Raw genomic sequence first — 18,790 nt, 5'->3', positions numbered from 1 at the left:
GTGGAGTAGCCAAACACCTGGTGCAGCTATTGAAGCCTCTTGTGTCACATTGTGCTCACTGTGTTAAACTTGAGAGTTTGTGAAGGTACTTTGAGGGACATGTCTGGACAAAGATGCCATCCTAGTCCGCTTTCATGTCGTGCCCCTCTTGAGGACTCCTCGACATAACTAAGGGCCACTTCGATGAAAACACAGTGGAACTGTTTCACCATGCACTCACACCACATACTTCCAGTGTGGTGGTAAATTCTACTGACATATGGAGTTGCCTTGGGTTCCTTTCTGGTGCCACATATTGCAAACCTATACATGGAACACTTCAAAGAAATGTCTCTCAAACTGGCTTGCCTGAAACCGAAGGTGTTCTGCTGCTACTTGAACAACACGTGCGTAATTTGGCTGCGTGACAAAGGAAAATCTACAAGAATATCTTAACCACTTGACAGCATACATGTCAATATTAAATTCACCGTGGAGGCGGAAGAAAACAGATCTCTACTTTTCCTCAGCATCACAGTATAGGAGGAGGGTTGACTGCATGTTAGATCATTCCATTTACAGGAAGAAGACACACACTGACCCGTATCTTAACACCAATAGCTGCCACCATCCGGTACAGCGCAAATCCCTGACCACCTTTGTACACAGAACACAAGACAAATGCGACAAGGAACTGCACCATTTGAGGAAAACCTTTTGCGAGAATGGCTGTTTTTAGGCGCAGGTAAGTTGCGCTATCCGGTCAAGCGAGATGAAGAGAGAAGACGTACGTGAAGAAGACATTAAGGGCTTGGCGTCGGGTCCTTACACTGGGCCACCCACTCCAAAGATTGCCACAATATTAGAAAAGAGCGACCTAAAAACCGTCTTTCACTCATCCGCCAAAATCAAGAATATGCTGGGCTTAGTGAAGGAAAAACTAGGAATACAGGCACCTAAGATCTACATCATCAGCTGTGAGTGTGGCAAACAAATCATAGGCCAGATGCCGCGAAGTATATCGCAGCGCTGCTCAGGACGTTTGCCCGGACCAAATTGTGGAATCTGCAGTGGTGGAACACAAATTCAAGGAAAATCATATGTTTTATTTTGAACAGACAGAACTGCTGTGCAGGGGGAACGCGTTCTGGGGTTCAATCTTTAAAGAGGCTGTGGAGATAAGAGTCCATGACAACATCGTCAACGTAGATAGTGGTTTCCAACTTAGCACCACATGGGATGCAGCAACAACAAAAATACGGCAAGAACACTGATGCAAAACCGGTGAAGGCAGTGGATGGGAATGGACTGGCCCAGCAAAGATGCAAAGTACAGACCTGCCAGCCCCCCCCCCCCCCCCCACCACCACCACCATAGACTGCGACCCCTCCCCACCACTGTCCGCAACACCCCGGAAATTAGTGCTGCTGACGCAAGCCAGTGAGAGGAACCTGCAGTTCAGCGGCTATAAAGACCCACACAGATCACGAACCCGACATTTCACCTGAAGATGACAACTAGGAAACTTGTTGAAACATTGAAACTTCGTGGCAGATTAAAACTGTGTGCCCGACCGAGACTCGAACTCGGGACCTTTGTCTTTTGCGGGCAAGTGCTCTACCAACTGAGCTACCGAAGCACGACTCACGCCCGATACTCACAGCTTTACCTCTGCCAGTATCTCGTCTCCTACCTTCCAAACTTTACAGAAGCTCTTCTGCGAACCTTGCAGAACTAGCACTCCTGAAAGAAAGGATATAGCGGAGACATGGCTTAGCCACAGCCTGGGGGATGTTTCCAGAATGAGATTTTCACTCTGCAGGAGTGCTAGTTCTGCAAGGTTCGCAGAAGAGCTTCTGTAAAGTTTGGAAGGTAGGAGACGAGATACTGGCAGAAGTAAAGCTGTGAGTACCGGGCGTGAGTCGTGCTTCGGTAGCTCAGTTGGTAGAGCACTTGCCCGCGAAAGGCAAAGGTCCTGAGTTCGAGTCTCGGTCGGGCACACAGTTTTAATCTGCCAGGAAGTTTCATATCAGCGCACACTCCGCTGCAGAGTGAAAATCTCATTCTTGTTGAAACATTGCTGCTGAATGATGCCTTGACATGGCTGATAACCCGAGAAGACTTCATCATAGATATGCATATGTTTAATGATTTAAACAAAAGCAATGCACATACAGGGTGGCGCACAAAATGTGTTACCATTTTGTTTTTGAATATAAACTTTATTGTCAATACAATTTGAAAGGAACCTATACTGCAATGAAGAGCTGCCAATCGAGATTTGTTCTAACTCAAGCACGTGCTCAGTATGTCCACCATTTCGTTTCCTAACTTCCTTCAAACGAACACTGAAGTTAGTGATTACCCTACGGCACACGTCTTCCGTAATTTCACTCCAAGCTTGAAGAATAAGTCTTCTGAGCTCCATTAAATCATGTGGATGTTTTGGGAAATTTTTTTTCTTTTTGGTACCCCCAAAGAAGAAAGTCACATGGATTGTGGTCTGGACTATTGGGGGGCCAATTTTGTCAGTCATTGAAGCGACTTGGAAAGCTGAGTGAAATGATCCGCGTGTCGAGATGCTCGTGTAAAATCTCCAACACAGTGTTTGCAGTATGTGGCCTTGCTCCATCATGCATGAACCAGTGTGTGTTGAAGGGTAAGGCAGTAGCAAGAAGCTGTGGAATGAAGCTATTGCGAAGCACGCTCAAATAACGCTTGCTGTTCACAGTTTCTTCAAAGAAAAAGGGTCCAATAAGTCCGTGACTGGAAATTGCTGCCCACGCTGTAATCCTCGGAGCATAATGTTGTCGTTCGTGAAGCACTTGTGGGTTTCCAGTGGCCCAAAAGTGTACATTTTGTTTTTTAACCACACCGTCTAAACGAAAATGTGCCTCATCTGAAAACCATACATTGTTGAGAGTTTCTTCCCTATCCTCTGCCCACTGAGCAAACAGTAGTCTCTGCTGCTTGTGTTCTTCAGTGAGCTCCTGTGCATAGGTCATTTTGTATGGGTACATATGGAGGTCACTTTTAAGAATGCATTGAACGGAGTGTCTGGATATTCCCAGTTGCACTGCTGCCTTTCTACGCGATTCCCCTGGACTTCTCTGTACAGCAACTCGTACCACTTCAATATTCTCCGGCAAACAAACAGGCTTAGGCCGAGGTGGCTTCGCTTCCAGTACTGTTCCTTCCTGTACAGATTTATCGTACAGCCTGTGGATGGTCTCCTTGCAAGGGACCCATTGTGTGTTAAACTGTTGTCGAAGGCACCTCTGAATCACAACAAGGCTTTTTGTTTCATGAAAAAGTAACACAATTGCCAATCGTTGCTGTGCCGTCAGTCTTCCATTGTCAGCCATTGCTGCTTACTAGTCTCCTAGTGGCAGCATCGTGAATTACAAGTCATTTTGTAACTCATTTGTTTTTCCAATCTCTGCTGGTACTGCTGTAGAGATCCCAGTGGGATATCTAATGTGCGTCGTAAATTGTGAAAGAAACAATTGGTAACACATTTCGTGCGCCACCCTGTGTCACCCTAGAGAGAACATATATTTTAAGTGGAATACATCACAACAAATAAAATAATGCAGTGTATATCTATATTATGTTTAGGTGACGGTACTCACTTCCTGTGATACAGACCAGACACACTATGGACAAACCTATACTGCATTTGCAGCCCATTGTTCTCGGAATTCCTCTGCAGTACAGTGTCTTCTTTTTTCCCTTGGCACCATAACTGCCAGGTGATTTTTCTGATCACAGCTGATGTCTTGCAGCATTTTACCTTGATGCAAATTACCTGCAGGGCATCGAGGACTTCTAGAGATTATTGTATTGGAAGTCGGCTAATGTTTTGACACTGCAACTGTGACACATTCATATCAGTCTTCCTGTGGAGATGCCACCCATTATGTACAAATGCACCTAGAAGCCATTTTAAAAATTGGCCACTACTATTTGTTTTCTCAAATACTCACCCTATATAACTCTGTTTTTGTCCATTCAGTCAATTCATATCCCCCTCCCCCCATATTTTTGTTGTTGTTGTCTTCAGTCCTGAGACTGGTTTCATGCAGCTCTCCATGCTACTCTATCCTGTGCAAGCTTCTTCATCTCCCAGTACCTACTGCAACCTACATCCTTCTGAATCTGCTTAGTGTATTCATCTCTTGATCTCCCTCTATGATTTTTACCCTCCACGCTGCCCTCCAGTACTAAATTGGTGATCTTTTGATGCCTCAGAACATGTCCTACCAACCGATCTCTTCTTCTAGTCAAGTTGTGCCACAAACATCTTCCCAATCCTATTCAATACTTCCTCATTAGTTATATGATATACCCATCTAATCTTCAGCATTATTCTGTAGCACCACATTTCGAAAGCTTCTATTCTCTTCTTGTCCAAACTAGTTATCGTCCATGTTTCACTTCCATACATGGCTACGCTCCATACAAATACTTTCAGAAATGACTTCCTGACACTTGAATCAATACTCGATGTTAATAAATTTCTTTTCTTCAGAAATGCTTTCCTTGCCATTGCCTGTCTACATTTGATATCCTCTCTACTTCGACCATCATCAGTTATTTTGCTCCCCAAATAGCAAAACTCCTTTACTACTTTAAGTGTCTCATTTCCTAATCTAATTCCCTCAGCATCACCTGACTTAATTCGACTACATTCCATTATCCTCGTTTTGCTTTTGTTGATGTTCATCTTATACCCTCCTTTCAAGACACTGTCCATTCCGTTCAACTGCTCTTCAAAGTTCTTATTTCTTCTCCATGGATTTTAATACCTACTCCGAATTTTTCTTTTGTTTCCTTTACTGCTTGCTCAATATACAGATTGAATAACATCGGGGATAGGCTACAACCCTGTCTCACTCCCTTCCCAACCACTGCTTCCCTTTAATGCCCCTCGACTCTTATAACTGCCATCTGGTTTCTGTACAAATTGTAAATAGCCTTTCGCTCCCTGTATTTTACCCCTGCCACCTTCAGAATTTGAAATAGTGTATTCCAGTCAACATTGTCAAAAGCTTTCTCTAAGTCTACAAATGCTAGAAACATAGGTTTGCCTTTCCTTAATCTAGCTTCTAAGATAAGTCGTAGGGTCAGTATTGCCTCACGTGTTCCAACATTTCTACGGAATCCAAACTGATCTTTCCCGAGGTCAGCTTCTACCAGTTTTTCCATTCGTCTGTAGAGAATATGCGTTAGTATTTTGCATCCGTGACTTATTAAACTGATTGTTTAGTCATTTTCACAACTGTCAGCACCTGCGTTCTTTGGGATCGGAATTATTATATTCTTCTTGAAGTCTGAGGGTAATTCGCCTGTCTACCATCTGGTGAGCAAGATGTATGAGAGTTTTATCAGGACTGGCTCTCCCAAGGCCGTCAGTAGTTCTAATGGAATGTTGTCCACTCCCGGGGCCTTGTTTCGACTCAAGTCTTTTAGTGCTCTGTCAAACTCTTCCCGCAGTATCGTATCTCCCATTTCATCTTCATCTACATCCTTCTCCATTTCCATAATATTGTCCTCAAGTACATTGTCCTTGTATAGACCCTCTATATACTCCTTCCACCTTTCTGCTTTCCTTCTTTGCTTAGAACCTGTACACCCATTCAAGGAAACATATGTTTGTAAAAGGAAAGTAATGGATGTGTTTTTTCATGGTTTGAGTATTGCTCCAGTAATAGCTGCAGAACATGAAGAGGTTGAACCTTTCCTCGTCTACACACTTGATTTGAGAGGCACTGATTAACAGGACCTCTACTTCAAGAGAAACAACTACGGTGTCTGGATTAATAAAAAAAATTTAAATATGTCAGATGTTACGTCGTGTGACAGATCTCATGAAGTGTCTGATTGTAATTTTCCTGAACTGTTTTCTTTACTTCTTCCACATTGTCATCGGTAATGATATGCTAGGGTGTCGAGGGCAATCGTCGTCACTAGTCTTCTCAACCCTCTTTGGAAAATTTATACTACTATCAAACTTTTGTCTTACTTGTAGCAAAGTCGCCAAGGGCCACAGGCAACATTTTGAATGTGGTGCTGCACTTCATTCCATGTTTCAAGCAAAATGTAATGCAAATTCTTTGATCCAGTGTTTCCAAAAATAAAAATTTTACTGATCACTCGAAAACACATGTAACCTTTTCGGCTGTCAACAATAAACAATAAAAACTGAACATTCAAACATACATCAAGAATATGTACACCAATAAAATAAAAAAGTTTATGAAAATTGGATGTATAAAGCCTGCAAAATTAAAAAATTCCAGTTACTTTTTGATCACACCTTGTAATGCATTATAAACACAATTAGCTGAAATCTGCTGAAAATCTGTGGCCTTTCTGTCCAGTGTTCTTACAGTGTTCTCTCCTTTCCAGGTTGTGGGAGCTACTGATGCCCGACAAACCTTTGGAGTCGCGTGTTACGAAGCAGTGGCAGTATATTGGTTTCCAGGGGGAAGACCCCAAGACAGACTTCCGCGGCATGGGTCTCCTGGGGCTCGAGAACCTGATATACTTTGCCCAGGAGTACCCCGGGGCTGCGTGCCACGTGCTGTCTCACTCGCACCACCCCCGTTACGGGTATGCCTTCGCCATCGTCGGCATCAACCTGACTAGCATGGCCTACCACATGTTGAAGGACGGCACTGCCAAGACGCACTTCTTCAACGTCGCCCGCGGCTGCCCCGCCATATCGTCCTTCCACCAGTTCTATTGCTTCCTGTTCTACGAGTTTGACAGGTTCTGGATAGAGTCCAAACCTGAGAATGTTATGGACTTCGCACGTATCAAGGAGCGTTTCGAAAGTGCCATCCGCACATCTCTCACTAACCCAACTACAATTTTCAGGTTGAACATATCAGTAGACAATATATAGTTAGGTTACCTGGAGCGGCTAGTGACATTCGCTAGAATTGTTACCTCTCCTTTTGCACATTTCTTCCCTGTCCTTTCTTGCCAGAAAGTTGTCACCAGGATGCAGAATGTGGCACGGATGGGCTTTCAGATTTGAAGTTCCTCAAAAGAAAATCACAAAGTCTCTTAACAAGAATGAGTTGTAGAGTGTCATATGATGTGATATAATGGCCATCATCTCCACCAAAGTTTTACTTATTATGCAGGCTTTGTTTCTTTTTTTTTCTCTCTTTTGACATATCATGCATGTATTATGAACTATTGTTTTTATTTGAATTTTATTGTATCGACTTTGGTTATTGTAAGACTGTAAGATTCCATTTGTGCTTATTTATTTGATTTTGTTTGCAATTTTTAAATATCCTGTTAAGTCCTTACTTTTTCAAGTATGAGACTGTTGCGTTATACAGGTCGCGACAAATAGTATTTCAGTAATTGAGAATGCACAGTGTTAAATGTGTTCATAGAATCTATGAGAATTATTTTCTCTTAGTGTTTAAGATTGCAAAGACCTCTGACAGTGTGGTCAGAGCTAACTTGTGTGTGTTATATTTATTATGTGATATTTTTTTGTGGCTGTGGATACTAGAAAAATATTGCCTGTGCATGACTTTGAAAAATTGAATACATGCATTCAGGATGGAAATAATAAATGAATGGAATATTTCTGTGTTCAATAAACAGAAAAGAGATGCTTGTTAATAATAATAAGTTGACTATACACCCCTCATAATATTGAAGATTTGTGTGGTTAACAACCGTGCGGTTACATGCTCCCCTGTTACTTTATTGTATCGAGATGACTATTCTACTTGAACTTGTCATTCCGTATGTTACTCAGTAAAAAGCGTTTCCTCATCTATTTGGCAGAGCAGTTAATAATGGGCGAGGACTTTTGGACGAGCAGAGATGGGTGTCTCTGTACGAGTAGGGCTGCTATTGTCCTGACTTACTCAGCCAGTTATAGGAGAATGGAATCCTGACAACTCACCAACTTTGTGTTTGTCACATACGCAAAATATTACCAGATGTGAAAGAAACAGGAAGTTGGATGAAAACATCCGAGGACCAATTAGGCATTGAACCGAAAACCTTGGCTTCTGAATTGTGGGATTCCCCTACTCGTCCACCAGGCAACACCCCTTGTAGCATCAGTGCCGACTTTTGCTCTTCTGTGGCCATTCTAGCTCTGTGGAACACATGGGTAGGCCTGAAATAACACTCTCATCAGAAGCAATTCTATTTCTTAAAATCAAACAAACTATCATATTTGATATGAAAGAAGCTCAGCTTTTACATTCACAGTAATTAAGAGATTTAATTAGTTACATTTTCATACATTCGTGTTTTGGTACTGCCTCGTCCATGTGGCAGTAGCTATACATTTCATAAAAGTCCGAGGAACAATTGTATTTGATTTAACAGTGTTATGTTTTACACTCTCAAAAATTAAAACATTATTAACAACGTGAATTTTTTTGTCATGTAAACTTGTAGAGGCATCCTCTTGAGACCTCTAGATTTTCCAACTTGCCAAACTGTGCTGACAGGGCAATATTACCACCAGTGAACAAAAGAGACTTGGTTTATTGAAGTTGAGTTTGTTCAATGGAATAAGAAGAAGAAAAGTTGGGCATTCATCTTTGTCTTTAGGTTCTTGGACAATCAGCTTCTGGTATTCAGGGATTCTCAGTTTTTACTATTTTTTTATTTTTATTATTTGTTTTTTAGGCCTGAAATATTCACCAACCTGTAAACTGATTGGCAATTTTCACACACTAAATAAACCTAAAGCAAACCACCATTATATGGTAGAATGTGGAGAGCCTTAGCTGTACTTGAACTGCAGACCATTTCATATGGCCTCTACTAACTGAATTTCCAAAACTGCATGTAGCTGTTTACTGTTAGTTGTTTCTCCAATTAGACCACACACCACTAAGAAAATGAATGTGCACAAAATGTACTGTATTATAAAAATAATTTGGAATGGAGCATATGGATGGTCCTTTTTTTTCTCATATATTCGTACTGAAATTTGTATTTCTGTCTTCTTGTGTACCGTCTGTCTTCAAAATCCCCATTTCTGCTGCTTGTAACTATTTCCTCTCTGTTAGAATCATTGTCATTTCTGTTTATTACTGTACAAATACCTGTGATAATTGTTAAATATAATTGTAGTCACTTGCATTATGTTCAACAGTTTGTCCTTAAATGTAATTGAATCTCGCTGTTTTATACTTTGTTGGTTCTGATGTATTTGAAACTGCTGACCGCACACACACACACACACACACACACACACACACACACACACACACACCATCCATACTTCCCTCTGTTATCAAATAGCATATTCCCTCATCATCCTATAGTTTGTTATAGTCTGGTTGAGCCATAAAACCTGCTTCTCCCTCGTTTAATTCTCTATTCTTTTCATTGGTTACCTAATTTAACTTTATGCGAAATAGATATTGAAATTCACGATGATACACGTGTTCAGCTATTACAAGACTTTGGTGTTGCAACTGATGTTCATTATACAAGTAGTGATCAAAAAGTTTCGTTCAAAGGCTGTACAGTTAAGAATCAATATGCCAAATGGGCGCCGGCCACTGTGGCCGAGCGGTTCTAGGCATTTCAGTCTGGAACCGCGCTGCTGCATTGGTCATAGTTTCGAATCCTGCCTCGGGCATGGATGTATGTGATATCCTTAGGTTAGTTAGGTTTAAGTAGTTCAAAGTCTAGGGGAGTGATGACCTCAGATGTTAACTCCCATAGTGCTTAGAGCTATTTGAACCATATTTGAGCCAAATGGGCAAAATCGCCATGAGCATTGAGGCTACTGCCCAACCGATGCTGCAGGTTGAAGATATCTGTTTGGTAAAAAACCATGTCGTACTGTGTGAAGAAGTCCATCAACCGCCTGTGCACATGCTAGTCCAACAGGAATTGTCGACCCTTTGAGACACGTTTTAAGGGACTGAACATGTGAGGATAGCATTGTGAGAGATCAGGACTGTAGGGCAGGTGCTCTAGAGTCTCCTACTCGAGTCGGTGTAACTTTTGTGATACAATATTTGCAATATGGGGCCGTGCATTATCAAGAATCAGCAGCATTTGACAGCTTGTCCGTCCTGTTGAGACACATTTGGTAATAATGTTGCCATAGTTCACGTTACCACATGCACACTGGAAAGACACGAATGCCGTACCAATCACCTGCCTACATGTTGATGCTTATATACTTGCAGCAGAGTCATTCTACAGATAGATGGATACTCTGCAAATGACACTGCCTGGCAAAGGGTTCATCAAACCGCCTTCACAATCGTTCTTTGTTATTCCACTGTCAAACAGTGTGAGGTAAAAACAAACTTTTATTTCTTTACATGTGAGCTCTGGTTTCCTTTATTTTATTGTGATGATGGTTTTAGCCCTATGTAGGTCAGCATCGACAAAATATTCTCACGTTTGGAGGAGAAAGTAGATAATTTAAATTTTGTGAAAGGATCCTGCCGCAATGGAAAATGCCTTTGTTCTAATGATGTCCACCCGAAATCCAGTATTGTGCTGGTGAAATTCTCTCCTCTATTTCTTGCTAGTACAAAATGTGCTACTCTTCATTGAACTTTCTCAATGTACACCATTAACCCTACCTGGTAAGGATCCCACACTGCACAGCAGTACTCCAAAAGAGGACAGACAAGTGTAGTGTAGGCAATCTCTTTAGTAGATCTGTTGCATCTTCTAAGTGGTCAGCCAATAAAATGCTGTCTGTGGTTTGTCTTCCCAACAACATTTTCTGTGTGTCCATCCCAATTGAAGTTGCTTCAATAAGCTAATTTGCATATACGCTGCTGCAGTGCCATCGTATGGAAAGTTTGTTATCATCTCTTATAACTTGATTCTTTAGTCACAACAACAGTAAGGCTGAATAACCAGTCAAGAGAATTTGACTTAACATTGTATTCCAGAAATATTGTAAAAAGTGAGTTCAGTACAAAGGTATCGTCTGTCAGTCCTTTAATAACAGGATATTTGCACGTTACGTATTCCCATATACTTGTTCAGTATTTTACAAAGCAAAACACTAGCAGTGGAATTGCAGGGGTCTGGAGTTCTTTGTATTTATGTGTGTATCATTGGTGAATGAACAGCTAGCAATGACATTTTGTACATAGTTTATGTATCAGTTTTTTTTAAGCGCACTTCAGAATTTCATTGCTATTATATTCTGAAAGAGTGTGCATGCGTGCGCGTGCGTGCACGTGCACTCTTTCAGAATCTAATGGCAATGAAATTCTGAAGTGCGCTTAAAAAGAAACTGATACATAAACTATGTACAAAATGTCATTGCTAGCTGTCTATTCATCAATAATACACATATAAATACAATAAATTCCAAATCCTTGTGACTTCACTGCTGGTGTTTTGCTTTGTAAAATACTGAACCAGTATATGGGAACACGTAACGTGCAAATACCCTGTTAGTAAATGACTGACAGGTGATACCTTTGTATTGAACTCACTTTTTACAATATTTCTGGAATACAATGTTAAGTCCAATTCTCTTGACTGGTTATTCCGCTTTACTGTTGTTGTGACTAAAGAATCAAGTTATAAAGGATGATGAAATTTTGAATGTAGTTTATGTATCAGTTTTTTTAAGCGCACTTCAGAATTTCGCATCATACACTGTCCAGTAATGTTTTTTGATAGAATTCACTGGTTTTTTCTGGACCTTTGTGTGGCTAGCAATTGATTTAATTAATTTCTTGAACCTTTTGCTTCCAGTTGATCCTGGAGACTATTCAGATAGTCTAATGACATAACACTGATGTTATTGATGTGAATTGAAGCCCACTTTCAGCCATCTTTGTTTAGAGGTGCTGGACACTTTAATCAGTCTCGATTAACTTTGGCCTTCTCTGTCTACCAAAAATATTACTCTCATCTCCTCTCCAACTGTCCTGATGCTGTAGAAAACTTAAAAATTTTGCAGCAGGAAAAATCCGACTTTCTCAAAATCAACTTTTTGCTAGCGTAAGGAGTCTCATACCCTTCTTTACTGTGTGTAAAGTTATCAGTGGCGCTGTGTTGCTGTGGTGTTGGTGGCTACAGCAAGTAGAATATTCTGCTACTTTGATGTCCGATGCTCCCTGCCAACTCAGTCTTTCCCTAGGTGGCTGTTCATCATAATTTCCTCTCAAAAATGTTACACCAGTTGTCCCTCTTAAAAGTCCTCAGGGTCGTTTTGTAAGGTCGTACAGAAGCTATTTGCAGTTTCATTTTTACAGTGTGTAACTGGAGTCGCCCAAACTATTACTGCACATCATGTCTCTCGTGCAATACTCAGTGTGACAGAAAGCATCAGTTTGTGACCCAGCAGCACTGTTGCACAGTGGTAGCAATCGGCGTGGCCCGAGGTCGTGCTGGTTATTCTTAGCGTTCCGCTGTCCTTTAGTACGTATCAATAAAACAAATATCGCACTACAGTGGCTCATTAAATTTCAGGCTCGAGCCACGCATATACTACTACTTTAATGGATATTTCGGCCACGTATCATCCGACCGTCCTCAGATTGAGTCGCAAAACTGACGGTGAGGTGCCGAGCACGGCCTTGCATGCTCCACTGAGGCGATACTGCGCGTGCGGATCTCAGACGCTGGTCAGCGGCAAAAAGGTTCACTTACGCATGTTCCACTTGTGGTGAAAGCGTTCAGACTTAAGATTTACTTATTCGACTTTTCTGGAATTTAACTGCACCGAGAAACAGCTTCCATCCCTTATCCAAATTAAAACCACTATCTCCATTTATTAAGTTATCAGTCAACCTAATTTCTATGGCATCCTTGAGAATAGAATCCCTAAAGAGAGAGGTGGATGATAAAATCTTTGTGTTGCTGTAGTTCGTCGAATGACTTGCACCTGTACAGTGTAAGCCACAGTAGACTCATCTAACTGTGGTAAGCGGTATCTTTGGTGTTCCGTGTACCTTTTGTGAATGGTTGTGTTGTCTGATCTATGTATGACTTACCACAATTTCCACAAGAAATCTGATACACACCCACCTTACAAAGCAATAAGTCATCCTTCGTAGAACCGAGTAAGCTGCAATCTTCGTAGGAGGCTTGAAGGCAACCGTAACATAGTGTTCCTCGAGAGTACGGCTTATCTTCGAGGAAAGAGCGACCACACAAGACAAAAACGATCTCGATCTGAAGGTATTATTTTCTTCCTCCAGATCACATACTTGTGCCCTAAGAGTTCACATTTAATGCTCTGCAAATTTATTAGCTTTAAAAATGCTTGAGATGTGTGAGCTCTTATTGTAAATTATCGTTATTGGATGGATTGTGTGCCCCGTGCAATAATGTCGTAAGAACACGTACGGTTTGTGAAGGGTGATGGCAGCTACTGACATATGAACATAGATTTGCATGTGTTGGTTTACAATTTATGGCATGTCCTAATGTGCCATCAACTTTGATGACCGAAAATGTCCAATAAAGAAAGACACCTTTTCTATTTCCATAGAAAATTTAATACCAGCGCTGGGCACCTTGTCAATCGTGTGGCTCTGAGGATGGCCAGATGATATGCAGCTGCAGTATCAATTGAAGTAGTATTTGCGTGGCTGCATGCCCAAAATTTAGTGGATTATTCATTATGCTGTGGGAAGTTGAAAATTCACATTGAGCTATACTATTAAGGGATTGCTATATCGAATGGCAGATAACATTCTGCTTTAAAAATCATTTCATTTGTAACAGGAAATGAACTGACACTTTTCATCGACAATGGGCATCACAAAAAAAGATTTGATGAGCAGTATTTGTTTGGACTGGCTCCAGTTCCACATTGCAAAAACGAAATATTGGCCCATTACCTACAGGTTTTATTGAGGTATACTATCTGTGTAGAGTAAAAGCATTACCTCAAGTTTACTCTTGTTTGTAAATGTCAGTAACAAAAAGAATGTAGCGAATATTGTGCTGCACTACGACTGAGTAATTTGTAAACTCATTCTTGTCCTCCACAGATGGCTGTTGTTTCATTCCAGTACTGGTTCAATAATGTGTTAAAGCTGCAGCCACTGTAGTGTAATTGCAACTAAAGTAAGATGTTATTGTACAGAAATAGAACCAGATACAATTGTAGTGAACTGCTGCACTTAATGTATGAGGGGTAGTTATAAAATCTGAAAACTACCAACTTCATAAAAATGAGGTTACATAATTGACGTGCTTGTTTACAGGTACATGTGTGCAGTTGTGGCACGCATTAAAATTCCCACCCTACAGCAGCACAGTACTCTGCTCAAGAAGCAAAAGCAAGATGGTGGCACACACAAAGGAAGTGGGTATTGTGCAGTAATTTACTTTTGGCAGCAGTGTAAATGTTTGAGTGATCAGACTTTTGGTTGGTTTGATGTTCCCTGCCACAGATTCCTGTCCTGTGCCAACCTTTTTATCTCGGAGTAGCAGTTGCAATCTATGAATTCAATAATTTTCTGGATGTATTCCAATCTCTGTCTTTCTTTATAGTGTTTACCCTCTACAGCTCCCTCTGCTAGCACAGAAATTATTCCCTGATGTCTTAACACATTTCCTATCATCCTCTCCCTCCCCTTGTCACTGTTTTCCACATATTCCTTTCCTCACTGATTCCGTGCAGATCTCCTCATTCCTTACCTTATCAGTCCATCTAATTTTCAACATTCTTCCATTGCACCACATCTCAAATGCGTAGATTCTCTTGTGTTCTGGTTTTCCCACGGTCCATGTTTCACTACCATACAATGCTGTGCTCCAAAGGTACATTCTCAGAAATTTCTTCCTCAAATGAAGGCCTATGTTTGACACTAGTTGACTTTCTTGGCTAGTGCTAGTCTGCTTTTTATGTCCTCCTTGCTGTGTCCATCATGGGTTATTTTGCTGGCTAGGTAGCAGAATTCCTGAACTTACTTCACTTCGTAATTACCAATTCCGATGCTAAGTTTCTCGCTGTTGTCATTTCTGTTACTTCCCATTACTTTAGTCTTTCTTCAATTTACTCTCAATCCATAATCTGTACTTGTTAGACTTCACTCCCTTTAACATCCTGTAATTCTTCTCCACTTTCACTGGGGATAGCTGTCATCAGCGAATTTCATCATTGCCATCCTTTTACTCCAATACTAAAACTTTCTTTTATTTTCATCATTACTTCTTCATCGTATAGATCTAACGCCAGGGACAAAAGAGTATAACTTTGTATTACACTCTTTTTAAACAGAGCACTTCATTCCTGGTCTTGCATTTTCATTGTTCTCTCTTGGTTCTTGTACATACTGTATATTACCCGTCTTTCTCTATGGCTTACCCGTATTTTTCTCAGAATTTCGAACACCTTGAACCATTTAACATTTCCAGATCGACAAATCCTATGAGTGTGTCTTGATTTTTCTTCAATCTTGCTTCCATTATCAACCAAAACATCAGAACTGCCTATCTGGTGCCTTTACCTTTCCTAAGTCCAAAGTGATAGTCATCTAACAACCCTCAATTTTCTGTTCCAAAAGAGGGCACATCCAGATTGTATGTTTGACCATCTACATGTGCCCATCACATTTGCAACATTTCCGCTACTACCAAAACTAATTACTGCATGTGACCAATGTGTTGCACTGTTTTCTTTTGGTTACTCTAGCTGCATGTGCTACGGTACTGTGGCACAGGAATTTGAATATATACCAATACTGGAGACGTGCCTTCAAAAGATAAAAAATTAACCACATACCTCTAATTTTTCAGGATAGCGATTAAAACTAAGTTGAGTGCATCCTCACATGCAGCTGTTACTCTGTTATGAGAAGGCTTTGATGTGAAATTATAGCAAATGATGATTCTCATCCTTGCAAGTTCATTTAATATATATTGCAATATATTAATTGTAATTGGATGAATAAAAAAATCTGCTCACCAAGCAGTGGTAGGAGAACACACATATAAAGGTATTTAAGTTTGTGAGCTTTCGCAGCCAGTGGCTCCTTCTTTTTTCAGAATGGTTGAAGGGGAATGAAGAGGGGTGAAAGAAAAGGACTGGAGAGATTTAGGAATAGGGGAAGAGTTTGGAAAAATTGCCTGGAATCCCAGGTCATGGGAGATTTATTGGACAGGATGAGAAGGAAAGGTAAGTCTCTCCTGATGCAGGGTTGTGGGTGACTTTTCAGAGCTCAACCCCTTTTCCTAAACCTCGCCAGTCCTTCTCTTTCACCCCTTTTCCTTCCCCTTCAGTCCTTTTGCTAGGAGGAGGAGCCACTGGCTCGAAAAGCTTGCTAATTTTAATACCTTTGATATATGTGCTCTCCTGCATTCACTTTTTGAGTAGATTTTTTTCTGTCCAGTTACATTATATTTTTAAAAATAATTATTTCCATTGATATACTCATCAGACTACACAAATAGCATCTTTACCAGGTCTGATGTCTAGGAAGGTAATCATCTGTTGATTAGGTTATGTTACGTAGTAACATGAAAGTTTGACTTTTGACGAGCTCTCCTGTGCAGATTCAGATCGTCTGATGAAGACTTGCTAAGAATCTAAACAGCTAAGGAAGAGTTTGTGTGATCTGATGGTCATCGTGTTTGCCCAAGGCAGTATGACTACTTTTCTAAATATTGCAGTATCTGTTGAATTAAGTCATTTTCCTAAATATGCCTGGTTTTTCTTGTTAACCAAACACACCTGTCTTGCACCTTTGGACATTATTGAGCAACCTGACAGTAAAGACAATAGCAAAAATGTATGGGTACCATCAAACAGAGTAACACTAATTACTTGAATCACGCACAAAAAATGTTAAGAGCTTCCATTTGTCTCCATTTTGTGATCTACGCAACAGTAAGGAATGTTTAATTTGGTGTTGAACATGTACCTATTACCAGGAGTGTAATAAAACAATCGGAAACTATAGTGCAGAAGATTGAGTTTGTTTGAGTAACCCTTAGGACTTATCACACAGTCTGTACCTACCTCATATCTGTGTGTGTGTTTGTGTGTGTGCAAATTTGTACACATCTAGATCTTAGATACCGACAGTGTGTGGCAGAGGGTACTTGTAGTACCCCTAACTGTTTCCTCACTTCCCTGATACATTTGTGAATGGTGCAAGGGAAGAAAGAATGTTGGTAAGCCTCTGTATTAGCTCTAATTTGCCACTATGGTTTGTTTAGCTTCTCTGTTACTGTCTCAATGAATAAACGATCTTGTGGTGTAACGCACCATTCTTTATTGGAACTTTTCCATCTCTTCCATTATTTTTACTTGGTAATGATTCTGGACTGAGTGATATTCGAGAATTGTTCGAAAAAGTATTTTGCGAACCGCTTCTTTTGTGGATGGGTTACATTTCCTTAAGATTCTTCCTGTGAATCTGCCTGGTATCCCCTTTTTCGCTATTTGTTTTATGTGGTCATTCCACTCGTAGATATTTTACGGTAGATATTCTTTCCAGCAATTTGTCATCACTATCTTAGTTGTACAGTAGTGGATTTCTTCTCCCATGTATGCGCAATATGTTACCTCTATTTACATTCAGGATCAACTCCCAGAGCTTGCACCACTCATCAATCCTCTACGAATTGGTGCAGCCTTCCGGCATTGTTACCTTCTTACAGACAAGCGTATCATCTGTGAACAGTGTTATGGAGCATTCCGTGTTTTCTGCTAGATCGTTTGTGTATGAACGGTAACAATCCTATCACACTTCCTTGGGGTACTCTGTTACATCTGTCAGTTTTGTTCCTTACGAGCAATATGCCAAATTGTATCTACAAGGAAGTCTGGAATTTAGTCACAAATCTGGTCGGATACTCAGTAAGCTTGTAGTATTTTTTTCACTAAATGGCAGTGAAGGACAGCATCAAATGCCTTCCTGAAGTCGTGGAACATGGCATCATCCTGAGTCCCAATATCTACAGCACTGTGGATCTTGTGGAGGAACTGAATTTTGCAAAGTGTGTTTATGGTGTCAGTGTCTATTTTTGTCGATCAGATGTTTGTTCTCCAAAAATGGCATAAAACAAGTTCCTTAATTATACAACATATTGATGCCAGAAGTATAGACCCATAATTATTTACATCTATCCTATGATCTTTCTTGAAAACCGGAATGACCTGTACCTGTTTCAGTCACTAGATACCCTTTGTTGCTCCACTGTTCCACAATAGACTGCTGCTAGAAGGGGAGCAAGTTTTTTCATGTAATCCCTACAGACTCTTACAGGTATTTTATCTAGTCGAGAAGCCTGTCCCTACTGATTGTAGTTGCTGTTCTGTTCTGGAATCACTAATCTCAATGTCTGCCATTTTGGCATTTGTACGATGACTGACAGGAGGGACTGTCATGGTCTTCCACAGTGAAAAAAATTTCAGGAGATAGAATTTACTATTTCAGCCTTCTATCAATCATCATCCATTTTTGTGCAAGTATGGTCATGGAGCGACTGAATAAGTGATTTCGAACCGCTTGCTGATATTATGTAAGACCAGAACCTCTTAGGAGTTTTTACTCAGATCCATTGGCAGAATTTTGCTGCAGAGGTCACTGAATGCTTCTCTTTTTGATCTCCTTACTCATTTTTGGTTTGTTCAGCATTTTCTTGTCAGTTGGGTTTTGACTTCACTTGAATCTGTGACGAAGCTCTCTCTTCTTCTTCCTTTTTTTTTTTTTTTATTTTTTTACACACCATTTTTCTGACACCGTGGGTCTTTCCCACACCTTAAGATCTTGCTGAGAACATACTCATCTGAGGCTTATTAAATGATGCTTTTGACTTTTTTACATTTGTCCTACATAGCCTCATCATCAAGACT

General features: G+C 40.5%; 1 protein-coding gene across 1 annotated transcript in view; it reads left to right on the top strand.

Moving 5' to 3' along the window:
• LOC124552585 (ELMO domain-containing protein 2) overlaps nucleotides 1-9,027 on the top strand; it is a 29,134-nt gene extending 20,107 nt beyond the window's left edge. The window contains exon 2 of the mRNA XM_047126906.1: nucleotides 6,391-9,027. Within this exon, the coding sequence (XP_046982862.1) occupies nucleotides 6,391-6,889 (499 nt within the window). The 3' untranslated portion in view covers nucleotides 6,890-9,027. The remainder of the gene's footprint in view (nucleotides 1-6,390) is intronic.
• The last annotated feature ends 9,763 nt before the right edge of the window (nucleotides 9,028-18,790 follow it).

This window comes from Schistocerca americana, chromosome 10 (assembly GCF_021461395.2).
Source record: "Schistocerca americana isolate TAMUIC-IGC-003095 chromosome 10, iqSchAmer2.1, whole genome shotgun sequence".
Taxonomy (NCBI): domain Eukaryota; kingdom Metazoa; phylum Arthropoda; class Insecta; order Orthoptera; family Acrididae; genus Schistocerca; species Schistocerca americana.
This window is presented reverse-complemented; position numbering and strand designations above follow the sequence as displayed.